Raw genomic sequence first — 16,992 nt, forward strand, 5'->3', positions numbered from 1 at the left:
GAAGAGCGGCATGGAGAAGTGATGTCACCTGGTCAGTCGGGGTTTGAGGATGGAGTGGGAGAAGTCGATGGATGACTTCAGGAGGGGCTGGAGGGATTCAAAGGGGGCCTTGAAGGACAGAAGTGAGGGGACCTCAGGTGAGGTGCACGGCCCAGGCAAAGGTGGGAAAGGAGCGACAGAGCAGGGACACCAGGAGCCGGAGAGGGAAGCAGCGGCCAGTAGGCAGGCAAGGACCCATGGGTGGTGGAGAAAAGGGCGGTGGGCAGAGAAAATTGGCCTCTAGCTGGGGCGGCTGGGACCTGCTAAGGAAGGATGGGTCAAGATGGACACACAGCGGCTTCTCACAGCAGTGAGCGGGCACAGGCGACAGGCGGGCCTGGCAGGCGTGAGCAGCTGGTGGCGTGTGTGGGGGGTACGCGGTGAGGCCAGCTTCCCCCCAGGGCAGGACCAGAAGGACGGAAACCAGGGAGCCAGGAGAGGGTCGGGCGCAGGGTGCGCTGGTATCTTAGTTCAGGCAGGCCTGGGCAGGCAGCAGGAGGCACTGGCCAGCAGGTGTGGAAGAGCCCATCCCGGTCCCATTTCCTGGCCTGGTTGGTGCTTGCCACCTTGAGCACACCCACCCAGGTGGAATGACTCACCTGAGGGCCTGCCCAGGCTCCAGCTGTGACCTTCCCCTCCCATCACTCGTCGCATGCCACTTGGGACCGCGCCCGCATCCGATGGTGCCCTCTGAGCCCCTCTGCGCCCCCAGCCCTTGTCACACGGTGAGTGGGTTAAGGTTCGCTGAATGAATAACAACACCAACGATAGCTGTTTGAGGACTTCCTAGAGGCAGGCAGGGTGAACTCCGTCTCTAACCTTCCAACAACATCCCAAGGGCATGGCAGCCATTTGATGAAGAACATTGAGGCTTAGAGACCCACGTGGGCCAACACAGCCATAAAGAAACAGGTGGGCCCCAATAAACAGACACGCATGGACGCACCAGTAGACACAGATGCACAAAGAGACCTTAGAGGAAAGAATGCCCTCCACTGACACACACACACACACACACACACACACACACACACACACACACACACAGACACTCACTATGCTGATACGATGCTCGCTTAGGTCACACAAACCCACACATGGAGTTCACACATCCATAGTCCCTTGCACACCCCCTCCCAGATGCCCGTCCTTCCCCCACTCCCAGTGCTGTGTGTCCATCTCCAGTTGTCTCTGGGCTGTCCTCTGTCTTCTGTGGCGCTGCCCCAGGGTCCCTCTGGGGAAGCCTGACTCGTGGCAGGGGGAGGGCGCTGACTCACCCATCCAGAGCAGTTCCTTCCCACAGCTCTTCCCGCCCCCGGAAGTCACCCCACCCCCAGTCCAGCCCAGCTGGGGTGACCTCTCACCCCAGGGCACCCAGATGGAAGGGGAACGCTTTGTGCCCTTGTCGTGGGGTGAGCGTGTCCAGCACTGGCGTGGAGCCCAGGGACCCTTAGTCCTCTCCTTAGGAATGAGTTACAGTTGCCACCTCTCCTGCCTGCTCTGGAGCACAGAACTGATGCCAGGGTCGCCAGGGCTCCCGGCCCCCAGTGGCAAAGGTGGGGAAACTGAGGCCTGGGGGGGGCGCCTGTCTGAGGCCCCGATGGGCATGGGTGCAGCGTGGACTTCCTGAACGCTCAGCAGTGCCTGGTGCGGGCAGGAAGCCAGTAGGAGGGAAGTTCCAGGAACCAGAGCTCCACCCCCACCTCCCCTGGCACTCCTGCAACATCCCTGATGCAGAGACAGGACGCAAGCCTGCCAGGCATCATCCTTCATTAATATGATAGAACTTCCTGAGTTCCCTCTGCTCTGCCTGGGATCACAGAGAGTGAGGGCGGTACCACGTGGCCAGGATGCCTGAGACACACACACACAGGCACCCTCAGAGTGGAGCTGAATGGTCATCCTCGGAGCCCCTGGTGTGGCTGGAGCTGGGGCATCCATCCTGGCGGAAGCTGGGAGTACCAGCTGGGCATGGGTGATAGGGAGATGGAGGAGGGGAGGGGTGAGGGGATTGTGGTCACGGAGGCAGGGGTGGCATGGCGACGGAGAGGGGAAGTCTGTAGCTGCCCAACGTCCAGTCTTTGGGGTCAGGAGCATCCTTTCTGGCCTTGGATGGGATACAGTATATACACAGGCTCTCTCCTTGGTACAAAGAGGGGTCTGGGATGGGCCACTGGCCATGGTCGGCCACCAGGCCCATGAAGCTCATTGTACAGATTAGGAAACTGAGGCCCACTGGCTTCCCATCCTGGCCTGGGACTATCCCATAGCAAGGAGGTGGTCGAATTGGGACAGAAACTCCAGTCAAATGGAGTGAGATCTTGAATTTGTCATCCCTGCACTTAAACTGACTCCCTGAAAAATAAGAGGTGTCTGAGAAGGTCTCTGAGGTCCCATCTGGCCCTCATGGGTTAGGAGGCTGCATGGGAAGCCATAGGCTCAGCGGCAACAGGGACTGGTGACCGCTGTGCTGGCGTCTGAGACACACAGGCTGCTCACACTGGCTGGAGGGTGGTGGCTCTGTGGCTGGTGCTGTGTTTGTTAGAGGAGTGGGAGAAATTAAGGAACAGCAGTGTTGGAGCTCTGGACGGCTGTCTGTGGCTAAAATATTATTCCTTGAAGTCAAGGTCACCAGAGCTTGGCCTGAGGCCTGGGAGTGCTAGGGTGAGAGGCAAGAGGGCGGGAGGGTGCTCCCCTTTGATACTGAGCAGTGGAAATCCTGGCGGGGTGGGGGTGGGGGTGCGGTCCCACACCAGCAGATGCCAAGTCTCTCCTCCCCCCACACCCCCTCCCCAGGGCTCATGCAAGGAGTGAACTGTGTCCAGGGAAAAGAAAGCTCAGTTGTGCCTGGAAAACACTACATCAGGCAGGAATTTCCTGGTCATTTCTCAATCCTTGGGCAATGTTCTAACCCTGCGGGGCCTGAGCCCAGAATAGATGCCAGAAGCCACCCCAGACAGCCTTGCAGACTGGTCAGCTGTGCCCCTCAGGTCCCACCTGGGTCCCTGCTGGCAAGCTCCCAACTCCAGGGTGATGATGACTCAGGTGATCCCCACCAGGGCCGACGCTGGGAAGGGAAGAAAGCTGGCAGAGTCCTGAGTGTGCGAGGTGGCAGGTGGCTCGGTGATGGGGACCGTGAGAGGACACAGGGAGGGGGAGGGGGAGGCGGGAGATGGATGTCTTGGGGAGAGGGCATGGAGGGAGTGTGCCAGGGAAGGCGGATGGAGGCCAGGGCCCTCTGGAGAAAGCAGGGGGTGGGGAACGTGGGGCAGAGAGAGGAAATGAAAAAGCCGGGGTGAGCAGGCAAGATGAGTAGAAAGGGAGGGAGGAGGGAGGGGAGGAGGGAGAAGCTGACACTCGGAGAGGGACCCAGCGAGCACGACCCCAGAGAAGGAGCGAGGGGACCGCAGAGGAGGAGCTGAGAGAGACCGCAGGCAGTGAGGAGGGGCTAGGAAAGCAGAAACGCGGAGAAGGGAATAGACGGCTGTCGGGAGAGAGGGAGGGAAGGAGGCAGAGGGGGTGGACCAGGGAGGAGACAGAGATAGAGACACAGCAAGAGACAGAGACAGAGAAGGAAAGAACTAGGGGCTTGAAGAGGAAAAGACTAGACAGAGAGACAGATGTAGGGAAGGAAAGAAATAGGGGAAAGAGAGAGCACCGGAGCCTGGGGAAGACAGAGGGGAGAGAAACAGAAATAGACAAGACAGTCGCACAACAAGAATTGCGGTGGGTTGACTGGGACTCTCCCTCCCCCCGACCTCCAACTGCAGCGAGGACCCCGGGGAGGGGAGCGCGGCGGTGGGCGTCGCAGGGCCGGGCCCGGCTCCCCTCCGTCGCTACCTCCCACGCCGGGGACCCCTCCGGCCGGGGCTGCCGCCGGAGGCCGGGGATGGCGGATTCGTGCCAGAACCTCACGTACGTGCGGGACTCGGTGGGCCCGGCCACCAGCGCCCTGATGTTCGTGGCGGGCGTGGTGGGCAACGGGCTGGCGCTGGGCATCTTGGGGGCGCGGCGACGGTCACGCCCCTCGGCCTTCGCGGTGCTGGTCACCGGGCTGGCGGTCACCGACCTGCTGGGCACGTGCTTCCTGAGTCCAGCGGTGTTCGCGGCCTACGCCCGCAACAGCTCGCTGCTGGGCCTGGCCCGGGGCCGCCCGGCGCTGTGCGAGGCCTTCGCCTTCGCCATGACCTTCTTCGGCCTGGCCTCCACCCTCATCCTCTCCGCCATGGCTGTGGAGCGCTGCCTGGCGCTCAGCCACCCCTACCTCTACGCCCAGCTGGACGGGCCGCGCCGCGCCCGCCTGGCGCTGCCCGCCATCTACGCCTTCTGCGCCGTCTTCTGCTCGCTGCCCCTGCTGGGCCTGGGCCAACACCAGCAGTACTGCCCGGGCAGCTGGTGCTTTATCCGTATGCGCTCGGCCGAGCTGGGCGGCTGCGCATTCTCGCTGGCCTACGCCAGCCTCGTGGCTCTGCTGGTGGCCGCCATCTTCCTCTGCAACGGCTCGGTCACCCTCAGCCTCTGGCGCATGTACCGCCAGCAGAGGCGCCACCGCGGCTCGCTGGTCCCCAGCCCCCGGGCGGGCGAAGACGAGGTTGACCACCTGATTCTGCTGGCCCTCATGACGGGCATCATGGCCGTGTGCTCCCTGCCTCTCACGGTGAGTCCCCTCGGCAGATCGGGGTGGGCGGTGGGGAGGAAGGCAGAGCCCAGCGCCAGCCTCCATCATTTGTACCCATTTCACAGATGGGGAAACTGAGACCCGAAGAGATGAGAGGCTTTGTCCAGGGTCAGACAACTCCAAACTTGCTGGAGAAGTCTCCTCATTTGCTTCTGCCCCATTTGACCCCTTCTGACGCTTGTCTCCCCCTTCCACATCTCTAGCCCCCCAACCCTACCAATTCCACCCCCCACCAACCTTCTCCTACCCTTACAATGATAATGAGATCCGCCATTCATTGCTCTCTGTCCACCCTGTGCTCAGTGGTTTAGAAATCCTTTCTCCGATAATCTCCAAAATGATCTTATGCATCTATTCCACAAGCATTTAGCAAGAAATGTGACGAAGTCTCTGCCCTGTCACCATTTTTACAGAGGAGAGGTGATGATGTCTTTTGCCCATGATCACACAGAGGCAGGTCTGCACCCTGGGCTCCTCTGATGCCAGAGTCTGATCTCCCTGCAACCGTGCTCCCCACTTCCCCAGCCCCACCCATGGGCCTACCCTTGGCATCTCCTGGCCTCGTCCCTTTCCTGCAGGAACTTCTGCCCTGCCCCTCCCAAATTGCAGCGGGGCCAACCCTGGTCCTGTGGCACCCAGTCATCCTGTCTATACTCTGGGCCTCGGTTTCTCTTCCTGTAAAACACAAGGGCTCGGCTAGATCTGAGGGTCGTCAAACCTTTGGGGGGTTGCAGGGGACTCAGAAACTGGACACACACAGACACAGCCCTGGGACGCAGCCCTACCGCCCCATCTCTCTCCCCCTAAGGCTTTGCTGGCTGTCTCCTGGGGCTTTCTCTCCCTCTGCTCCCCAGATGCACTTGTTTGTTAGTTTTCATCTTATTTCCTTCCCCTTCGGACAGGCCACCCCTCCCTCGTTTCTACCAGTGAGCAAGTGGGGGGAGGGGATCGAGGGTGGGGTGTGGGTGCGGGCAGAGGACTCGTGGGTGCTGCTTGACACCCTCACTCTGCCCTCAGATCCACAGCTTCACCCAGGCCATCGCCCCGGACAGCAGTGAGATGGGGGACCTCCTCGCTTTCCGTTTCAATGCCTTCAACCCCATCCTGGATCCCTGGGTCTTCATCCTTTTCCGCAAGGCTGTCTTCCAGCGGCTCAAGCTCTGGTTCTGTTGCTTGTGCCCGAGGCCTGGCCAGGGCGACTTGCAGGCGTCCCTCTCCCAGCTGGCCTCGGGGAGGAAGGGCTCAAGGGCCCCCACTGCTCTCGGGGGGAAGGATGGGAGCTGGGTGCATTTGTCAGCCTGGGGCGAGGGGCAGGCGGCACCCTTGCCTGTCCTACAGCCATCCAGCAGCACCGTGCGAACACCGTCCAAAGTGGGGTCTGAGAGAGCCTGCTCCCTCTGCTGACATCTGCCCCGTGATGATCTGCCCTGTCTTCCGGGAGCAGCAGCCAGAAATTCAGGGACATGACCGGTGGCTGCGGGTGGACAAGCCCAGAGCTGGATCCTGGAGCCCAGGCGGCCAGAATGTTGACCCCCTGGATTCAGGGGGTGATCAGCTGCTATTTCTCCTCCTTCGGGGTGGCCACGATGGGCTGTGGGAGGGGGGAGAGAGGGAGAGGAAACAATTATCTTGGAGCATAAAAAGAACAGTTCTCTCAAAATATCCGGTGGCCTGGGTGGCCTGGTCTGGCCCTCGCTTTGCCTATCCATCTCGCTGTCTAAATATTTAGAAGGCAGAAAAGTTCCCAGCAGCTTCTGTGCACTCAGGTCTGCTCTGGTTAGGGTTCTGGCTCTGATCCTCATTCATTCAGGGTGCCCTGGATGCCCACCCCAAACCCCCAGCGGACAGCCGTGCCCTCTCCCAGTCCACTCCAAGAGCCACCCTCTCTCTGCCTCATGGGAGCCCAGGATTCTCCGACAAGCTCCCTGCTTCCCTTTACTTCTGATTCCCCATTAGACTTGGGAGGCCTAGTCCCCGCAGGGGAGGTCAAGAAGGGGAGACGCTTGCATTGTGGGTGACACCACTGGACAGGTGGTGTCTGGAAACTGCATTGCTTGGTGAGTTGCAAGATGTGGATGGTGGGGTCCTGGGCTGGGGGAGAAGCTGGAGAATGAAGCGGTGGGAGGTACGGAACCCAGGGACGGCCCAAGAACTCAGACCTCTGCTCCCTCGCAGAGCCTCACTTCACCGCCTGTGTCCTGGGAACTGCCACCCAAATGTCATTCATTCATTCATTCATTCAACATAGTGGACGCTGACTCTACCAGGTGCTGGGGACACAGAGCAGTCTCGGCCCCACCCTGGACTCCTCTGGGGTGATTTCCAGCCTTCAATTCCCCTTCTGATTGCTGGGGTGATGTCCAGCCATCCACCCCTCCCCACTTCTCGTTGCCATCCCCTGCCCTCAGGTACAGAATTAAGGGTTTTCCAGGAGTGAACATGAAAGGAAGTGGTGCTACTGCTGGTGGGAGGAGGTGAATGGGAAAGCCCCCAGACTCACCCCCAGCCCTGGGTTCCCCTTTCTCACTTGGCTTCAGGGTTAGAACAATGAATCTGCCCCTGGGGAGGGCTGGAGGAGTAGATGAGGCATGAGCTTCCTATAAAGACAATAGCGGCGGCCATGGAACCCGTGCCCCATGCAGTGGAAGCCCAGAGTCCTAACCACTGGACCACCAGGGAAGTCCCTGGTCTATATCTTCTTAGCTCAGATCACTGTTGGGCTGATGAGTTTGCTTTGGTTTCCTTTTGCGTAGAATGGTGATCATAATCTAATACTTAGCTTACAAGGCTGTGCTGAGGATTAAATGATTCCCCCGAAAAGCAGTTTAGCACAGGGCCTGGAGTAAAGCCCACAATATGGGTTACTGTTACTGCCGTTGTTATTGTTGTGGCTATTGCAGTGGTCTTTGGCATCTGGGCAAATGCTGTTTGAAAACAATGCTTTTCTCCATTGTTTTGACCTCTTCCCACCAAACATTATGTTTCATTTGAAGGGGTGTCTGCGAGAGTTAAAAATAGGTCAAACGACTGCTTAATGGGTATGGGGTTTCCTTTTGGGGTGATGAAAATGTCCTGGAACTAGATAGCGGCAGTGGTTGTACAACGTCGTGAATGTACTAAATGTCACTGAATTGTACTTTTTAAGATGGTTAAAATGGTACATTTTGTGTTATGGGTATTTTACCACAATAAAAAAAAAATGTAATACTGAAAAAAAATTGAGGAAATTTAGAAACTTTTATAGCAGTCTTGCCAGAGAAATATTGTATCGCTTGAATTTATTTTTCATTTATTTTTAGAATATTTTATTTTATTTTATTTATTTATTTTTGGCTGCGTTGGGTCTTTGTTGCTGCACGTGGGCTTTCTCTAGTTGCGGCGAGCGGGGGCTACTCTCCGTTGCAGTGCGCGGGCTTCTCATTGCGGTGGCCTCTCTTGTTGCGGAGCGCGGGCTCTAGGCACGCGGGCTTCAGTAGCTGTGGCTCACAGGCTTAGTTGCTCTGCAGCATGTGGGATCTTCCCAGACTAGGGATTGAACCAGTGTCCCCCGCACTGGCAGGCGGATTCTTAACCACTGCGCAGCCAGGGAAGTCCTATTGCTTGAATTTAATAGTAAAAATTTGACTTGTACCAAGACAAGCCAAAAGATAGTTCAAGAAACATCAGGTGGGGTCCGGCCTTTGTTACCAATCCTGGCCCGGCCTCAGTGGGAACCAGCCCAAAGGTGCTCCTGGAGGACTGTGCAGAAGGGATGGGATGGAGGGGCTGCGTTTCAGGCAGGAGTCGAGGTGGGGCAGGGCTGCCTGTCCAGGCAAGACCCCGGGGGTGGGGGGCACGCTTCCCTCCTCTCTCTGTGCCGCCCCTGGAAGATGGGTCAGTTCTGGCCTCAGCATTCGCTGAATGGCAGCGCAGGGCTGGGCTTTAGAACCCACAGCATCCTCACCCAAGGTGGGTGCCATTATCAGTCCTATTTTTCGGATGTGGATTAAGGGCAGGAGAGGATTAAGTGTTGAAGCTGGTTTTCTGCTGGCTTTTACCCACCAGGCCTAACATCTCAGGAATCTGCCCCCTCCTCTGCATCCCACTGTTTATCTTAGACCCCCACCGGCTCAGGCCTGGATGTCTACACTGCCAGGGTGCGGGTTTTCAAACAACTCCCTCGGCCCCTCCAGGATGATTTGGAAGCTCCTCTCTTGGCTGGTTCCTGACCCCTGACTGCCTGGGTAGCCTCTCCACTGGCTGCCATGGTGCTGTCTGGAGGTCCTGTCTGAATGGTTCCTCCCCTGCCTGCTGAGCTCCAAGGGCTCCCACTGCCTGGAGGCCAACTCCCACACTCTCTGCTTGGCCACAGCAGACAACCGAGGTTTCCCCAAAGAGCCCATGACCTTTGGGGCCTCCACCTCTTAGCTCACTGAGCTCACCCTTCCCATGAGACGTGTTTCCCCTTCTCCATCCGTCAAAAGCTCCCTTGCCCTTCAAGTTCCTGCTTTAGGCTATTCCTCCTCCTTGAAGACTTAATCACTCCTCTCAGGCGCTCTCAGTGCATCTGAGGCTCCACAATGGTCCTCACTGCAGCCTGTTGTAGCACAGACGTTTGTTCATTCATTCAGCAGGCTGATTGAGGGCTTACTGTACGTCAGGTTTTGTCCCTATGACGCTGGGGACATGGCAGGGGCAGAGAGCCTTGGCCCTGCGCTCCTGGAGCTCACAGTTCAGAGGGGGCAGGGCTGGACGTTGGGAAAGGTGGAGTCTTGGGGGACATCAGGGAGGGTTTCTTGGAGGAGGAGATGGCTGAGCCAGGACCTGAGGATTGGAAGAAAGTGAACCAAGTAAAGAAGAGTGTTTCTGTTGTGCTCACAGTTCTGACTCTGGCCTCTGATGCCTCCTTTCCTTCGTCTCATTCATTCATTCAACACACATTCCATTGAGCCTGCTCTGGACCCACGGCTGCTCTGTGCCTGCTGGGGAAATAGCAGTGACTGACACCGCCTTGGCCCTACCTCGCTCACAATTCAGTGGTGGTGAGAATTTAATAATCACAGAAATATGTATTACAATAAGCCACAAAAATACAAATTTACAAACTGTGGAATGTACCGAGAACACAGTGAAAGGGAGGCGCCCGCTCTGGTCTGGCGTTGGGGTCAAGAAGTGACACGCTGGGAACAGGTCTGTCTCCCTCAAGGAGACTTTATGCACTTTTAACTTCATTTCTTGATTCATTTCTGACTTTCGAGCAGAGATGGAACTTAAGCACGCACACACACATACACCCTGGCCAGTCCCCAGGAGTAGCTGCTCTTGGGCCTTCTGTGGTCACTGCCCCACCTGCTGGTCACACTTGGAATGACACTTAGAAGTGGTTCCAGAGCCACTGCATTGGAGCTCCCCTCTGGGAGATGAGGGGAACCTGGATTTCCCTCCTGTGGGCCCCAGTTGGGCACCTCCCGATGTGTCCCCCTGTGTAGTCACTTTCTCAGGACAGATTTTGAGCTGACCCAGAGGATCTGTAAGCCTGAGTTGGAAATGACCCACAGCAAGCATCAGCTGATGCTTGCCCCTCCTGCCTGCCCATGTCATTAGCAGCGCAGAGTGCTGTGTCTGTGTCTGTGATTAATAAAGAATGGGAAAGGGAAGTCATGACTTTTTAATAATGCAGGCCATATGGGAGTAAAAGTCAAAACACAGGGCCCAAGGGGGAAAATAAATGACGGGGCAGTAGAGAAGTGCAGGCAAAGCAACGCGTGGGCATTTGGGATCCGAATAATCTGGGGTTCAAGTCCCAGCTCACCCACTTCCAAGAAGTGTGGTGCTAGAGGTTTTAGCTGCCCCCCCGACCCTCGCCTCCATTCCTTTTAGCTCTTTTTTTTGGCCACACTTCGCAGCGCAGAACTTCCCAACCAGGGATTGAACCCACGCCCCTGATGTCTAAAAAGCGGCACAATATTTTCTGATTCTCCTTTGAGAGACAATTACTATTCTCCATTTTGCAGACTGGTAAACTGAGGCTCAGAGAAGTGAAGTCACCGCTCCAAGGTTATCAGGTAGGAAGTGACAGAGGTGGGACCTGAGGCTTAGTGAGTGTACAGACACTGCAGTGGTCATGCTGGGTTGGAGCCCAATTCTGTGAGTCACCAAAACCTATCTTCTTCACAGCTATAAGACCAGAATTTTCCACAGGTATCCTGGCTTCTAAGAAGGCAGCTCCCATCTCAGACTCCACCGTTGTGACCCCAGCCTCAGCCTAGCCTTCCCACTGGCTGTCTCTGGCCTACCTGAAATCATCTTAAAAAAAAAAAGACCATTTACTCTAAAGCCAGGCAGCTGAGAGCATGGATGGACTGCTCAGGTCACATCTGGTTCAGATTCCAGCTCTGTCACTTTCTGCTTAATCACCCTGGACTAGTTCCTGCACTTCTCTGGGCCTCAGTTTCCTAGTCTGCAAAATGGGGACTAACAGCACCCAGCCCAAATGGTTGCTTGAAGGATTCAATGAGATCACGGAGGCAGAGCTTAGAAGACAGCCCGTGGAGTAGAAAGCACCCAATGGAGAGCAGCTCATGCCCCCTGGACACTCACTGTACCCAAGGCCTGGCTCCTGCAGGCTCACCAATCCTCGGCTGGCCCTGGTCAGTGGGTTTTCTTGGCCACATCACGTGGTATGCGGGATTTAGTTCCCTGACCAGGGATCGAACCCACGCCCCCTGCAGTGGAAGCATGGAGTCTGAACCACTGGACCGCCAGGGAAGTCCCGAGGTCAGTGTTATCACAGCCCCACTTTCCAAACGGGCAGAGAGCCGTCTACCCAAGGCCATGCACGCAGTTAAGTGCCCCGGACCCCGAGCTCTTACCCACAACACTCTACCATCTTTTTTTTGGTTGTTTGTTTTGTTTTGTTTGTTTTTTGTTTTGCGGTACGCGGGCCTCTCGCTGCTGTAGCCTCTCCCGTCGCAGAGCGCAGGCTCCGGACGCGCAGGCTCAGCGGCCATGGCTTACGGGCCCAGCCGCTTCACAGCATGTGGGATCCTCCCAGACCGGGGCACAAACCCGTGTCCCCTGCATCGGCAGGCGGACTCTCAACCACTGCGCCACCAGGGAAGCCCACTCTACCATCTTTACTGCACCAATTTCGAGCCACAACCAGATGGCAGAAAAAGGGGGCAAAGAAACTGGGGCTTTGGAAAAATGTGTCTCCTTTCCGCCACAGGAAGGGCCCTGAGTTTGAACCCTGCCAGGCTTCTCCATCCTCCCAAGGCCGTGTAAAGGTGAGCAGAAGCCTTTTTACTCCACTGAGCTGTCTCTGCTCGCCTCCTGCCCAGCCCCTGGTTGAGCGAGAGCAGCTCAGATGTTAGATGACGTCTATCGACCAGTGTTTGGTAGTTGGGGGCGGGGCCTCCCCTCCTTTCTTTTTCATATCCCCACTTACCTCAGGGAAGCTGAGGAGCTATCTATGGTTTGCAGTTGTTTGGGGCTTTTTCTTTCAAATCTTAGTCGTGTGCCCTCTCCAGGAGCTGACTGAAGCTGTGAGCTCAGGATCACGCCTCTTTTCTCCCCACCACGTGTTCGAACTTGGCACTCAGGGTGCCTGCTTGACACTGGTCACCTCTTGGCCGGAGCACCCTGTCGAGACCCCCGCCCCTGGCCTAGGCCCCCAGGGCCTGACCCTGCCTTCTTGTTCTCTGGGATGATGCTCTTCCTTCCCCCACCCCCACACAGCCAGGTGACCACTCACCTTTCAGCTTGATGCTGCCCGCCGCCCTCAACCCCCAAACTGGGATGTTCTTGTGACGCAATGGACCTGCCTCAGGCCTTCTCAGGCCTCATCTTGCAGTCATTCGTGTGACTGATACAGGCCCCCACTAAGGCGGGCTCAGTCTCTCTCGCACACGCGTGCAGGTCCCAAGATGTCCAATGGCGAGCACTCAGAGCTAACGGGCTGCGCTTCCAGGATAGAATCCTGCCCTCAACCACCCGGCAGTCTGGTTGGGATCTGAACTCTGGCTGTGCAGTGCTGAGGCCAAGTCTTTTGAGCGAGCATGGAGGACAGGCTCTTCGGGGGAAGGGCTCCAGGCCCTTGCAGGCAGCAGGCCCAGAAACCAAGACAAGAGCAGAAGAGCAGAGTCAGGTAGTCACTGTATTTTATTGGAAAACATTGATATATATTTTTCTTCACAGCTTGAACTGAACACAATATTGCCCGGTTTAAAAAAAACAAACCAAAACACTCCGAAAACATCCACAGCCTAACGCTTACCTGCCCTTACCCTCAGGTCTCGGCTGGGTCTCCCACTATGCCCCATCCCTCCCCTTCCCTCCCCCGGAGGTTGGGTGCCCGAGGGTGGGGATGAGAAGATTCTCAAAGCTGGGCAGGTCCCAGGAAAAGCCATTTGATCAACCTGGGGCTGGGGAGGGAGTGGAGGGCAGATGAAATGAACAGGGAAAAAAAAAAAAAATCCGGATGACCAAACTGCCCACATTGACTGAATTGTCCCAGAGGCGAAAATCAGAAGCAAGGTCACGGCTCATGCTCTCGGCGGGGAGTGTGAGGGCAGGCAGGTGGGTGAGGGCAGAGGCGGGCACAGAGACAGCACAAAGGTCAGGGAGCCAGCCAAGTCACCACAGGGGAGCGGGAGGGGCCGGCGGAGCAGGAAGCAGAGCTGCCCACGGGCCGCTGGTCCTCCAGGGCAGCTGGCCGAGGGGACAGTTTTATTGCAGGCATGTTCTCTTCAGAGTGTGGTGGGGCACATCTTCCCTCTCTCCACCCCTCAGCTAGCCCAGCATGGTGTTGGACAAAATTAAAGCTTTAAGGGGCATGAAGAAAAAGAAAGGATAACCAGCATATTACAAAGCGGCCATCCCCACGTCCATTCCGACGAGGGGACCTCGATGCGGGGGGACAGGGGTGTCACGAGGGAGCGGCATGGGATGTTAGCACCAGGTATTTACAGGACAGCTTGAGATCACATCAGGAGCACAGGCTGGACAACGTGCAGGAGGGTCCGGGGAGCAGCCCCGCTCAGCCCCACCTCAGGAAGCCAATCAGATGGGTTCAGAAGAGCAGCCAATGGCATCTGAGCCTCGACCACTCTCTCCAGCCCCTTCTATGAGCCGGCCTCCTCAGGTGGTAAAAGAATGCTTCTATGAGCCCCTCAGGTGGTAAAAGAATGCTGGCTTCCAAGCCTCCCTCGCCCCTTGACCCCCTCCTGGGCCACATCCAGTCAACACCACAACTCTGGAACCTCCCCCCCGCCCCCCGCCCTCAGTCCTTCTGGAATGCCTCTCTCGGCACCCCTGCCCCAACAGGCTGCTGGGATCGGCACAGGGAATCACAGGGCTGGTCGCATGCAACAGCGAAAGGCGTGCTCTCCTGCCCGGCCCTCGGAGGGCCTCGGCCCCTCCCCAGCAGGTCCCGGGACAGGGCTGGCAGCCACCCAGCACCCAAAATATAAGAGGACATATGAAAAGAAACAAACCAAGACGGACGAGAGCCACCCGGGCTGGAGAAGGAGGGCAGGCCCCGCCCCCACCCCCGCTAAGGGGACTGGGGGGCTCATCTTATGAATGCATCAGGCCTTAGAAGATGTGAATGGAAGGGGGAAGGGCAAAAGGAAGAGATGGCAGGGGCATGGAAGGAGACTCGGGAGGAAGAGAAAGAGCAATCATGCAGCTTGGGACAAATCTTTTGTTGCTTTATCAGATTCTCAGTCAATCAACTGGTGTTTGCTAGAACCGGGATACGCAGGGGAGTGTTGAAGACACGCGCGCGGGAAGAGAGAGATCAAGAGAACGGGCATCACCAGCTGCCCGGGGGCCTTCACTTTGCAGTCATCATCTGTACAAACTCTGTGGAGGGAAACAGACAGGGAGGAGGTCAGCCAGTGAGCAGGGCTCAGCCCCAAGCCGCACCCCGCACCCCCCACCCCACCCCGACCTGGGGGCTTGTTCCAGAAGCTCCTGCTGGCCCAGAGACAGGGGCCGGGTCTGCTCACCTTCGTAATTGACCTGGCCGTCTCCGTCGATGTCAGCCTCTCTGATCATCTCATCCACTTCCTCATCGGTCAGCTTCTCACCCAGGTTCGTCATGACGTGGCGCAGCTCTGCGGCGCTGATGTAGCCATTGCCATCCTGGGTGTCAGGGGACAGACAAAAGCTTTGAGCTCGAGGCATTCGCCCGGCTCTTCCCTGGGGGCAGCGGGAGAGAGGCCACAGTGCAGGAACTGACAAGTCACCCACACTCAGCAGGGGCAGGGGGGCTTCCTGAGGTGGCAGAGCAAGTTGGCAGCGGGGATGGCACTGGGGCCCAGGCCTCCTGGAAGTGCTGACTCCAGTTACACAGGGCATCCTGGGATGCCACCTGTTCTGCTCTCTGCCGGAGTCCCAGAGCCACTCTGGGAAAGGCCTGCTCACCTTGTCGAAGACACGGAAGGCCTCTCGGATCTCCTCCTCGCTGTCTGTATCCTTCATCTTTCTGGCCATCATGGTCAGGAACTCCGGGAAGTCAATGGTCCCGTTCCCTGCAAGGTGGGGAAGGGAGCAGGGATGCTCTGGGCCTGGGCCCTGGGAGACGAGCCTGGAGCCCTGGCAGAGGAGACACCGGCTCATCCATCACCGGAGGAAGGTTCCCTGTGGTCGTGAGGGTGACCGGGAGTGGGGCTGCCCACCCGCTCCACGGGGCTCACCATCTGCGTCCACCTCATTGATCATGTCCTGTAGCTCGGCTTCAGTGGGGTTCTGTCCCAGGGATCTCATCACTGTCCCCAACTCCTTGGTGGTGATGGTGCCATCTCCATCCTTGTCAAAGAGGGAGAAGGCCTCCTTGAATTCTGGGAGAAGAAAGACAATGAGTCAGAGGCCGAGGACACAGGGAAGTCCTGACCTTGGGAGACATGCGGAAAGAGTCAGGCCCACCTAAAGAAACCAGAACAAGACTTCAATTCCAGCCCAAGCCTCTTGCCTCTGTACTCAGGGCCGGACCCTTCCTTCTTTCAGTCAACACTTACTGAGCACCTGGCCTGTGCCAGGCAAAGCCGCCTGCTCTGTCCACCTAGCTCAGTGGGGACAGAGGGGAAAATGGGTGACAGTGGCCTTAGACCTTTCTACATTTCTTCTTGGTCCCTGGCTTCAGCCTCTTCCTCAAATGATGAAATGGACCAACGCCATGGAGGGGATGAGAGCCGTGGGAAGTCTCTATCTGAAGTATGCTAGCCAAGGCCAACTGGCTGGGAAAGGAAGGGAAGGAGAGGTGCAGGATGCCTCTGGGCGGCATGGCATCCCTCCTGACTGGTACCGCCAGCCCAGTTCCCTGGTTTCCAGAGGAGCTGAGCGCTGTGTATGGTGGAGTCTGGGGGTGGCCGGCAGCAGAGCACGGCTGACGGACGATGCGTGGGGTAGGTGGGGGGACGGAAGGAGAGGGGATGGCTGCCAAGCCAGGAGGATGAGGCGCTAGTGGCACTGAGTGGGAAGGCCACAGCTGGGGACGCATCAGGAGCGGGAGAGAAGCACGTGGCTCCTGCCCTCCCACTGGGCCCATTTCGGCACCTGGCTCTCCCTACCCCCAAACCCTCAAAGAACAGATGCCTGGCAGCCTATTCCCACAGGGCGTGGGCTGGGGTAAGGTGGTGGACAGTTTGCTAATGGGGACGGGGGGGGCGGGGTGGTGGTGGCGACGGGGGCGTGACGTGGAGCGTGTGTTTGTGTTACCCAAGGGCAGAGCGGGGGTTGAGTGTGGCAGGAGCCACATGTACAGCCGAGAAGCTTTGCCCCCGAGCCCCTGGGCCCTGGAGAAGCGTAAGAGTCTCCCTGGGGATGCTGGCACCGCCCTGTGCTGAGGCCTTGTTGTTCTCTGGGGGAGGGGGTCATGTGGGCACCCTGTGCTCATGATCACTAAACAACAAGGGGGTTCTCTGGCTTTCCTCGGTGGGTCTCCAGAGCCACCGGGGGCCAAAGTTTAGAAGCAGAAAGTGTGGGGGGAGGAGGAGGGGTGCGGGGAGGGGAGGAAAGGAGAGAAGGCAAGTCCATCCCTGTCTCCTCCCGCTTCAGAAGCTGGGCCTTCAGTACCAGTTACGTGGAGCGTGTTGAATGTGACAGCAAAGCTGGGGCTGGGTAGCTGCTGGGCCCCAGGGGCTACTTTGCGCCAGCCCATGGCTGTGGAGATTAACTGAGAACTGGCCTCTGTCCTCAGGCAGCACATCGTCTTGGGGCAGGGGGGGGGCCTCTGTCCTCAGGCAGCACATCGTCTTGGGGCAGGGGGGGGCCTCTGTCCTCAGGCAGCACAT

General features: G+C 57.8%; 2 protein-coding genes across 2 annotated transcripts in view; one reads left to right on the forward strand and one right to left on the reverse strand.

Moving 5' to 3' along the window:
- The first annotated feature begins 3,925 nt into the window (after window positions 1-3,925).
- Window positions 3,926-6,121, forward strand: PTGIR (prostaglandin I2 receptor). The gene is made up of 2 exons (XM_007458496.1): window positions 3,926-4,696; window positions 5,735-6,121. Exons 1-2 carry the CDS (start codon window positions 3,929-3,931, stop codon window positions 6,119-6,121), a joined length of 1,155 nt encoding a protein of 384 aa, XP_007458558.1. The 5' UTR covers window positions 3,926-3,928.
- Window positions 6,122-13,905: 7,784 nt separating this feature from the next.
- The window catches only part of CALM3 (calmodulin 3), an 8,000-nt gene continuing 4,913 nt past the window's right edge, over window positions 13,906-16,992 (reverse strand). The window contains exons 3-6 of the mRNA XM_007458497.1: window positions 15,397-15,540; window positions 15,125-15,231; window positions 14,707-14,842; window positions 13,906-14,560 (exon numbers count right to left, since the gene is read on the reverse strand). Coding sequence (XP_007458559.1) covers window positions 14,532-14,560; window positions 14,707-14,842; window positions 15,125-15,231; window positions 15,397-15,540 — 416 coding nt within the window. The 3' untranslated portion in view covers window positions 13,906-14,531. The remainder of the gene's footprint in view (window positions 14,561-14,706; window positions 14,843-15,124; window positions 15,232-15,396; window positions 15,541-16,992) is intronic.

The sequence above is a fragment of the Lipotes vexillifer genome, unplaced genomic scaffold (assembly GCF_000442215.2).
Source record: "Lipotes vexillifer unplaced genomic scaffold, Lipotes_vexillifer_v1.1 scaffold371, whole genome shotgun sequence".
Classification (NCBI taxonomy): Eukaryota; Metazoa; Chordata; class Mammalia; order Artiodactyla; family Lipotidae; genus Lipotes; species Lipotes vexillifer.